The sequence below is a fragment of the Rosa rugosa genome, chromosome 6 (genome assembly GCF_958449725.1).
Source record: "Rosa rugosa chromosome 6, drRosRugo1.1, whole genome shotgun sequence".
Taxonomy (NCBI): Eukaryota; Viridiplantae; Streptophyta; class Magnoliopsida; order Rosales; family Rosaceae; genus Rosa; species Rosa rugosa.
In genome coordinates this window covers 10,918,572-10,929,793 of record NC_084825.1, presented here as the reverse complement: position 1 = coordinate 10,929,793, position 11,222 = coordinate 10,918,572, and the positions used below count along the sequence as shown (strand labels likewise).

Genomic DNA, 11,222 nt, shown 5'->3' with positions numbered 1-11,222 from the left:
GTGATCACACTCTAAGTCCTAGTCTCCTTTGGAGCCGACTATTAGTGTCACCAAACCCTCTGTCAACGTACTTCGGTCCTAGTCTCCTTGGGTGCCGATTGTAGTACCACGACCAAAAACACCACAAAAGACCAATTCATACATCAAAACATCTCTAAGATGATCTAAGTTCTCTCTAGAGCAACTCCTCTCCTTCTCTTTCTCTTATCGGTGATCACACTCCTAGTCCTAGTCTTCTCGGAAGCCGACTTTCAGTGCCACCAAACCCTCTGTCAAAGTGCTTCGGTCCTAGTCTCCTCAGGAGCCGACTGTAGTACCGCGACCACAACGGTTACAGAACCCCCGATGATGTCGCTCTGCTCAATCTACAATATTGAGTATCGATTGTGTTAACAAGAAGAAACTTCAGCAAAGTCCTCACCACGAGGCATAAAGAATCCCACGACGAGGTTGGTGCTCTCCTCGTCTACAATCGCTTGATAGAAGTCAGGTCAAGGGACACCCCCGACGACCGCACCCGAACGGTACTGGCACGCCCGCGCAGAAAAGAGACTGTTGACCAGCTCAAGAAAAACTGGAGCCAAACAAGTCTGTCTACATCAACAAATACCACCTCTCAACTTGGCAGTTCTGTCAAGGTAACAATTTAAAAATACGAAGAAAATTACATATAGGTAGCGAAGAGAGAGAACGGGGAAAACATGAAGAATGAACACAACACATAATATACACATTGTAGCTTGTAATATGGCGTAGTACCAAAGGGTGATCCCCGCTATGTCTACGTATTGATTGTACAATGAGTGGGTCTAGTTTCTATGTACCGCTGTGGGTACTACCACTATCTTCTTGTCTGTTAATGGCAACGGAAGGGTATGTAATGGCCTATTCTGGCTTTCGATGAATATATTTTCGCCTACTGGCTCCATTCTCAAAAAAAAAATGGAATATCCATACATTGTCCCGAATTCATTTAATATATTTATATGCCTAGAATATTATTTTTCTACAATAAGTTATGCCCGATTTAGTACAACAAAGTCAGGCTGCCCGAGAATCTTGTAGTTTGACGGAGATCCATGTTTTGAAGCCCAAATTCCTTTTAGATGCCCAACAACGAGTATTGACTGAATATCTCTGTCTTAGAGATATATGACACATTTTTAACAGGTGAAAATTATTAAAAGTCTTAGAGGAGAAGAATAGCAAATCCTAAAAAAATAAAATAAAAAGAAGTGCTAATCTACTAACCTAAGCAATAAAAAGAAGACGTCTAGACTAGTACGCTCGTTCTGCCGGACAATTGCAATTGCGTCCTCCAATTGAAACTTCGTGGTATTGCACTAGAAAGCATTTTCGAGAATATTGCAAGTCTTATTCGTGTGTCAAAGAAAGGCTGGCCTGTTATGGAATCTGCTAAACTAAGCAGAGTAATAAGGCCTCATAACGTATAACCTAGAAGGCAACAACAATGAGTGAGTATGACCAATGAACATGAGACAATTGATACTAATAATTTTCAATCTTATTACAATCTTCTCAAGTTCTAAGGTTCCAAAACCTAGAGCAAGAAATTTAATCGAATTTTCTACTTTTTATGATTTTCATTGAGTTTTCTATTTTTTATGATTTTTCCAACAAAATCATAAAAAATAGAAAACTTGATGAAGTTACGAGTGGTTGCTTGTACAACGTCCTAGAGATCATCCTCCGTTTTATTTTGGGAACTTGTAGTGGATGATTTTAGGACCTTTTGGAATAAAAAGCTCGTAAACTTCATCAAGTTTTCTAATTTTTATGATTTTTTGAGTTTTTAACTATGGAAAATCATAAAAAATAGAAAACTCGATGAATTTACGAGCGGTTACTTGTACAAAGTCCTAAATATCATCTTCTACAAGTACCCAAAATTTTGTCTGGGAAATTTTCAATAAAAATTAGTGTTGACATGGTCACTTGGCAAGTCATGCTTCCTGTTAGCCTCGCAAGGCATGTCTACCTAGCGACCTTGTCAACACCAATTTTTATTGAAAATTTCGAACACAAAGTTTCTGGGCTTGTTTAGGATGAGTTTTAGGACATTGTATAAGCAAAACCTAGTAAATTCATTGAGTTTTGTATTTTTTATGATTTTTCAAAGTTGAAATTTTTTATTGAAAATGGTGCCTCCATTTTATTTTGGGGCTCGTAGAGGAAGGTTGTTAGGACGTTTTGAAATCAAAAGCTCATAAGTTTATCAAGTTTTCTATTTTTCATGATTTTTTTATTATTTTCAACTATAGAAAATCATAATAAATATAAAACTCGATGAATTTACGAGCGGTTAAACAATAAACTGAGAAAGACTTTTTTTCTTTCAAAAAACTCTCTCTCTCGAGTTCCATCCCTGTTCGGCGGCGAGCCCTTGCGCCGTCGTCGGACAGGATTTAGTTGACTCTGTGTGGGTCGTGGTGGCAGTTGGTGCAATGAGGGAGGAGGAGCTCACGACAGTTTTCAGGCTTGGTTTCGCTATCCGATGGCTTCAGCAGCAGACTAGTTTGGCGTCGCGGGATCGGAGGGCTGGCTGTGACATGCTCGTGGTGACGTGCGGTCGTACCAATCGAAGGTTGGCCGGTGGTGGCGTGTTCTTGGAGGCAGGGCGTTGTGCCAATCGATTCAATCCGTTCTGGGTTAGAATTTTCGGATCCGATCTGGGATTGGGTTTGTTTGTTTGGGATGGCGCGCATTCATGGCTCGTCGGGAATGGCAATAGGTGCAAGGCGGCGGTCCGGCGATTGCGGTGGGGCAGTGTAGGAAGTCGTCTGGCGACGGAGGCTGTGGCAGGCTTGGCTGGATTCCCATGGTCGTCCTCTCTCCTGGGTCAAGGTTGGGCTTGGGCCCTCTTTTTGGGTCAGGCCTGGACTATTTGGTTTTTTTTGTTTTCAGTCTTTTTAGGGTTTATGGTTGGGTTTTATTTTTGTTTTTGTTTTGTAGGTAATAAGGCACAACCAAGGTTTGGTGTGTGGTATTAGCTGTTGTTTCCAGTTGTGTTAGGTGTTAGCTGTCGGGTCGTGTGTACTACAAGATGTGGTAGAGACAATCTTCGCTTCGGCCTTCTAGTGGGTCCTACCTATCTGGTTTTGGGTCAGCGAAAAAGTCTGGCTGTGTCATAGACGAGCATTAATGGCCTTCTAGTGGGTAGTTCCTGTCTGGTTTTGGGTCAGCGGCAATGGCGAGTTGGGGCAGTTGTGGGTTGATGGTGTTGACAATTTGGTGGTGACGGTGTAGGGTTTATTTTAGTCCCAAGTCCGAATGTCCGGGAATTCTGTTGGTCGGGTTTAGGTCACAACGAGTGTTGGCTTGGTCGATCAAAAGCTAGTCAGGAGGACTCTGGTTGGTGAGTTAGTGTTGACACAAGTGAGTTGTCCAGTTTAGAGTTCTTATTGGCTGGACAAGAGGTGAGCTGTCAAAGATTCACTGCTCCTGCGTTTGTTGTCTTTGCCATACAGTTGTAGTGCAAGTTTAGAGTCAGTCATTATAGAGTTCTAGTGTGAAGTCTATTGGCCATTTCTGTATAAGAGATGTCGCCTAAAACTCGTTGTAAGCAGTTCATTATTAATGAAGTTCTTATTTGATCAAAAAAAAAAAAAAAAATTACTAGCGGTTGCTTGTACAATGTCCTAAAAATCATCCTCTACAAGGCCCAGAGATTTTGTACAGGAAATTTTCAATAAAATTTGGTGTTGACAAGGTTGCTGGGCAGGTTTTTTTTATTTATTAGTATTAATAAATAACACCGAGAGTAGGGCTAAGCCTCTCAGCTAGGCTGGGTTCCAAAGCCCTTTTGGAGGAGAAAAAAGGAAAAAGGTCTCCGGGCATGTCATGCTTCCAGTTAGCCTCTCGCTAGGGTTATGTCCAAGAATGTCAACCTTGTCGACTCCATTCTTTATTGAAAATGTGCCTCAGTTTTATTTTGGAGACTTGGAAAGGATAATTTTTAGGACGTTTTGGAATCAAAAACTCGTAAATTCATCAAGTTTTCTATTTTTTTATGATTTATTCTGTTTTTAGAACACAGATCACCAAGGTTCCTGCACCAAAATCCAAGCAATCCAAAACAAACTCTGCACTAAAAACCTCACTCAATGCAAGTTTTATATGAGAAGTTTTTCCCATATAAGAACCCTACGTAGATAAATTCATCATATTAAACCTCATCTCTGTCGTTTCAAATCCAGAGGATGTTGTGAACTCAAAAAAGAAAAATAAATAAATTTGCCAAAAGGAATAGAAAATATGCAGCTATAAACATTATAAAGCAATTCTCCAAATGTGCACATAATCAGATTATTTGAGTTCGCGGTTTCAGTTGTTAATATAAAGGAGCCTTGACCTTTCCGTTGAAGGTGTAATTGTCAAAGAAATAAAAATTTTGCTAGTGAATAGGCTTGAATTTTACATTACTTCTTCTAGTGAGATTCAAATGCCCTATATAATTTCCATTCATTTCAAACAAAACTATTGTACTAAAAAAGTGATTGCACGAAACTATTGTACTAACAAACTATTGTACGCACTTGGCTGTTTAAGCAGCAATTTGGAGATGCAATCTTAGATGTGCTATTCGACTTGCATTGCAAGAACCTTGTAGCACAACAGTATATTTTAAGTCAACGGAGGTATTTAACTTTTTTGCTATGCTTAAACGCCAGGCAAATTGATTTGAACGCATTATTTTGGCGTTCATGGAGCTCCAGTTAGATTCCCTTTGTTAGTTCTTTTCTTATTACCAAATCACAAGGTACACTCCTAAATCACATGCTTATTATTCCTACCACTTAACACAATGACAGCACATGCATGGATACAAAAGTAAACAAAGAGATATGGTGTTAAGAAACTTGAGCTGAGCTCTACGACTTGTATATATTGGGAAAAAATTGAGCATGATGTGCCCAACCTTCTTGCTGTGCTTGGACACAACTTTCTTGTTGTTCTTAGACGCAAGGCATATTGATTTGTGATGGTTTGGTCCCTCCTAGGAGTCCTAGCTGGAGGTGAGAAACCATGCGGTGAATTACCACGTGAATGAAGAAAGCATGAGACACTATTACTCAGTAACCCATTAATTAAAGAAGGCTATAGCTACATGGTAGAGCTATAAGACGGAGCAGCATTTGTTGAAAGATGAGAAACAAAGGAAGATGGTGGTAGGAATCTTTGTCATGAATTTCATCAACATGCAATTGATCGATAATGTTAGCAAGCAAACATAGAACGGAAGAAATGGAAAAGTATAACTTTGCTTTTCATTTATTCACACCTACAACCTGCCATGAAGGCATGAAGCAATGGTTTTAGTGAAGCTTAGTCACTATATATAATATATAGTGAGATTATTTATTGTATTCTCATTACTATATATATAGCTTCAATTTCTTTGATCTTATCTAAATAAGTGATGTGCAAGATTACTGCATTGTAAAATTGTAAGCCCCGCCACCAATCTGAAAACAAAAACATTGTAGTGGCTTTCGTTGATACCAATACAAACAGTAGTTTACATGATTCTTGCACGTCACTACTCAAGTCATTGACCAGCTGTGGTGCTCTGTCGATAATCTAGATTTGATTTACTATATAAAGAACTAATTTCAAAACCATCTGCTTGAAAGATAGGCCATTTACTTCATGCATGAAACCACGTCAGTGCCTGTGACATTTCCTAGACTTTTTCTTTTTTTAATTAATTTCCTAAGACCTTCTTTCTTTTGGTAGTAATATAAATAACAGTGACCAGTAAGAAACAATATACAGTAGAAAGAGATGGCAGAAGAAATATCCAGTAAAGTTCCTGAAGCACATCCAATGAATGGTGGAGATGGGCCCAACAGCTATGCCAAGAACTCAACTTACCAGGTTTCTTCTATAGTACAAATCTTTTATAATAAGCGAAGTTGGTTAATTTAATATGTTTTTCAGGAGTCATATGTTTGGATAGTGTGTTGATCAATAATGTACTACTGAGATTTTATGTACATAGGAGTCTCTAGCGAGAACTTTAAAATAAGGATTTCATGGATACTTTCAGATCAACGCTTGGAATAAACAAGATTACAAAATTCGCATTTCTAATTTTGCAGAGGAGTTGTGGGTGTTGCTAAAGAGCTTCTAAACAAGGCAATTCTAGAAAAGCTTGACATAGACATCACGCTGTTGTCCAACACCTTTCACATTGCAGATCCGGGTTGCTCTGTTGGTCCAAATACATTTTATTCAGTGGAAAATATACTTGAAGCAGTGCAGTCCAAGTATCAAATCCAGGGGCAGAATTCCCAAATCCCAGAATTTCAAGTTTTCTTCAATGATCATGCTCAAAATGATTTCAACATGCTTTTCAAATCCATCCCTCAGAACAGGCAATACTTTGCAGTTGGTGTGCCTGGTTCTTTCCACGGCCGGCTATTTCCTAAAGCTTCGATTCACATTGTTCACACTTCTTATGCCATTCAATGGCTTTCTAGAGTACCAGAAGCGGTAGTGGACAGCAGCAGTTCTGCTTGGAATAAAGGACGAATCCATTATTCAAATTCCACAGATGAAGTAATAAGGGCTCATGAAACTCAATATAGTGAGGACATGGAGTGCTTCCTGCATTCCAGGGCACAAGAGATTATGTATGGAGGACTGATGATACTTATGATTCCAGGCCGCCCCGATGGAACTCCTCACTCCCATTCTCAGGCAAATATGACCTTACAATTTCTAGGATCATGCCTCATGGACATGGCTGGAAAGGTAACTTTTTCTTGACAGTTTATTCTTTTGGACAAGGCTAGAATGGTAACTAAGCAACAATCCACTGCTCTACGTTTCATACTATATTCCACTGCTCTATTTTTGATACTATATTCGATTCATTACTTTACGTTTGTTATATACTATATAACTAGTTCATTAAAATCCTGTTTTGCAATGTCATATAAATGAATTGAATTCTTGTAAATTAGAATGGAAGACACTTCTTAAATTGAACATTTACATATAGCTTCCCTAGGACGAACTGCTAAAAACAATCAATTGGAGATATTTGTCACATATTTGATTCTATAATTCTTGTTAAATTGGTTTTGTAAGAAAAGAAATAAAAAAAAGAGGGAAATATATAATTCAATTGCACAGCAGATCCTTATGCCTGCATGCTATGTATTTTTTTGGTTATGCAGGGAGACGTTAGTGAAGAGAAAGTAGATTCATTTAACATACCTATGTATACCATGTCTCCCCAAGAACTGAAAACTGCTGTAGAACCAGGCACGGAACCAGGGGTGGGCTGAGGTATGCTGCAGCACACCTCAACCATTTGGAGAAAAAAAAAATGATTATATATATATATGCTGCAACAAGCCAACAACTCTCTTTTTTTCTCCCCTTGTCTCCTCGTCTGTTGTCCCCTCCTCACCTTTTCTCCCCTTCTCTCCTCTTTTCTGTCTTTTCTCACCTCTTATGTGACTCCCCTCCTCACCTTTTCTCCCATTTTCTCCTCCCTTCTGTCTTTTCTCCCCTTTTTCTCCTCTTTTTTGTCGTCCTCTCCTCACCTCTCTCTGCACATCAGCGTCGGTCTCTCACCTCTCTCTACCAAGTCACTCACTCCTCTCCTCAGCACTCTGCTCTCATTCTCTCCACTTTATTGAGGTATGAATTGATGAAATTAGAATGTGATTTAGGTTAGAATTTGGGTATTTCTAGTTTTGTTGATGTAAGGGATCATTAATATTGTTGACTCATCTTCTAAGCATGTTTCTGAGTTAAAATCTATTCAAGAAGTTGAAGTTGTGGAACAAATTGCTGTTGGGGAACTTGAAACTGGAAAGTGAGCTAACCAGACATGCAATTTGCAAAGAGCTGAAGCTACTCAGTGGAGTTCAAGGTATTATTCTATCAAGAACTTGATGAAATTGTACAACTCAATTAGTTCAGTCTTGAAAAACATGATAGATAGTGGACTCAATGGAAAAAATACGTGGAGAGGTTTGGGTGCTTCTAAAGCTCTTAGATCATTTGACAATGTTATGCAATTGAGATATACCATCTAAACGAAGTAGAATCTGCCAAATTTTTAAGCATAATTTAGCACACCTCAAATTTAATTCCTGGTTCCGTGCCTGTGTAGAATGAAATGGATGTTTTAGTATAGAGATAATGTCAGACTTACCTCATCATCAGTTGGTAGATGACACTATCTCCCTATCTCAACTACTTGCCTCTCACCTGAGGGCGGGCATGGAGGGGATCGTCAAGCAGCAATTTGGAGAAGAAATCATAGATGAGCTGTTTGACTTGTATCGGAATAAATGTGAAGAGCATGCCTCCATATTTAAGTCAGGGAAGTCATGTAACTTTCTTGTTGTGCTTAGGCGCACTGCAGATTGATTTGGAACATGCTATTGGTGAAGCAATTGTTGAATTTCCCTTTAGCTTCCTTATTATGCTTGTTTATAACTACACAACAAAGTGACATGTAATAGTACTACAATAAAACTTTGTGAAGATAAAGTGTCAAAATGAGATACTTTTACTGTTCAATGAATTTCAAGTTTCAATGATACCTCCTGATTCTAAAGTTGACTAGTTTCCGATGCCCTTTAATCGTGTACATTCCATGCCCTCCAATGCGCTTCTGAGGTTGCAATGGAGGTAACTGATTGGAGTTTCCCTGCAATGAACTTGTCAAGGCACGCACTCAGCTCATATATGCTAAAGAATACCTGCATGTGGTAAATTTTGCAGTCCATGAAAGAAAGATCGAATAACTTTTACCGAGGACAGGACTCTTGTAATTTCAGGCTCACGAAATAAGAATGGGGTTAAGCCCGTTTGCCCAAAAACAAGAGGTATTTTGCCCATTCAATCAACCAAGTTGGTATTTTGCCCAGATACACAAACTTTAGGGGAAAAGACTCCTAAGGGTAGTTCTTTTAGGGTAGTGCCAAAGATATCCTATGCAGACTTTTGGGTCCAAAATCACTTTTTCTTTTGAAAAACTTGTTCAAACTTTTGAAAAAAAAACAAAACTAGCCTTCAACATGCCTAAGTTTTTCACCTAACGGCTTCTTGCCTAACGGTTACTTTAACAGGCGGAATCACTGCTGTTTGTTTTTATCCTAAGCTGAGGCAAATTTTCCTAAGAAACAGAAACTCGGAACTTAGAAGTTTTATAGGATAAAGGCAAGAACATATTTAATAACAACATATAATTTGTAAATAAAAAGACGTGACGAAGTGGATGAGCACACTGAAAATATTTATTTAAACATAATTACAAGCCAAGAATTCAGAGCCTCATTCTCAGGTAAACAGCTAAAAAGCTGTTTAGCTATCCATGAGAATGATTACAGTACTTACTTGTAACTAGAAGCACGCTTCACACTAGACAGGAAAGAAAGATCACACTGCTACTTCTTGAGAAAAGACTCTTCTGCTCAAGTTCTTAAGCTATTTTACAGATGGTGGAAGTTCTTTTTGTGTGGGGATTTTTCGATGCCTTACAAATGAAACTAAAACTCCTTATATAGGGAGCGGACTTCAAACTGGAATTCAAAATCATAAAATGTACAGGAGGACTCCGTGATTTCCTGCTTTCCTGAGTGCTCTTGTTGGTAGAGGTCGGACAAGGAAAAGGCAGGTTCCCTTTGGGTGAAATGTTTTTCACCTTCTCTTTTTGAAAAGCAAAAGTAACTTTTGGGAAGAGTCCAAAAGTACTTTCGGTGTTTTCTACACCTGCTGCTTCACATGTTCTCGTCTGTTTCAGAATTGTGGCCTAAGACAAAGGAGTCGTTGTCTGCTTGGGCCATTCTGCCGGTTGTTGCGTTGTCCTCGACATCTGTATCAACATACATCTTATAGTGGTTGTCAATTTCAAGTTTTTCCACCCATTGCATGCATGCCATTGTCGAGTCTATCTCTTTTCTGGTGAGAGATAGGAATAGGTCACTGCTGACTACGTCAGGGTGATCGTAAGCAGTGATAATAGTTTTTTCTCCTGCTGCCAGGAAGGTATTGTTGATATCTTCAGAGATGATCTTCTTGATATACTCTAGGGCCATGGCTTTCATCCAAGGGATACTTGAGTTTGGTTGGCCATTGTACCCAACACAGGCAGGTTGAAGATATTGTCTTTGAATAATTCTCACATAATGATATGGAGGAATATATTCAACCTCACCATTTGCCTTTTTGATCCATTCTGGGGGGGTGGATCTGAACTTCAAACGAAGAGTACAGTCATTTTTTCTTATGTTCTTGACTGTGTTGACAAGGATTGGAGGCAAGCCTTTAAGATCATCATTGGTCTTAGTCCATAGATTATGGACAAAACCATTTTCAACAAGCCAAAGCTTGTGTTCTTGTGGATGTTCACTCTGAACATTTACCAGGTATCTTCCAACATAAGGTCCTGCTATGATGAAGAGGGTTGGAGGAATACGATCTTCAGAATTATGACTTCCTATCAGACAGTGGAATTCATGCCAGTCTGATTCTTTGAGTGCTATGATAGGGACCCTAGCACTTTCAGGATCTTCTAGGAAGTGAATTTTTTCTTTCTTGACAGCACTCTGCTGTAATTCTTCGAACTGTGGTCTAGCATTCTCGTATAGTTCTTCAGCTAATGCAAATAGGGCTGGAAACATTAGACCACTGCTTCTTTCCTGAAAGGCAAATAAAAGATTATCCAGAATTGCCTTCTGGTGATAAGCTAATCTCCTGCCAGTTCTGAACACAGGAGTATCGAAAGTTCGAAGTTCATAATTGAAAACATTTATTACTCCAGTTGGAGTAGGTTTGCTTTTTGGCAAAGCAACAGCCGTCAACGGTCTTGATGAGCCTTTACCGTCTGCCATTTGAGACGGGCTAGTCAATCCTTTACCCTGGGATTGATCAGTTGTGGCTAAGCCTCTTGGACTTAGCAGAAATCTTTTGAGGATTTTTTCTTTGGGATCCTCATTGGTTTCATGTTCTTTCCCAGCTCTTCTGCTTCTGGGATTGCGACCTTCGTCGTCGTCATCATTTCTTTTGCTAAACATGGCTAATTCTCTTGTTAAGGCGTCTGGAAGATAGTTCTTGTTTTCTGCAATTAATTCAACAATATAATCATATTGGTTAAGGAATAATTGCCAGTTAGCTAGTCTTCCTCTATCAGCAGCTTTATCAAGTTTGAAATTTTTGAAATTCTTTACTCTGGC

The 11,222-nt window shown here is 39.1% G+C and overlaps 1 protein-coding gene across 1 annotated transcript; it reads left to right on the top strand.

The window, feature by feature from the left end:
* Nucleotides 1-5,812: 5,812 nt before the first annotated feature.
* On the top strand, nt 5,813-8,548 carry LOC133718010 (loganic acid O-methyltransferase-like). The gene is made up of 3 exons (XM_062144796.1): nt 5,813-5,898; nt 6,123-6,777; nt 7,206-8,548. Exons 1-3 carry the CDS (start codon nt 5,852-5,854, stop codon nt 7,314-7,316), a joined length of 813 nt encoding a protein of 270 aa, XP_062000780.1. The 5' UTR covers nt 5,813-5,851; the 3' UTR covers nt 7,317-8,548.
* Nucleotides 8,549-11,222: the final 2,674 nt, after the last annotated feature.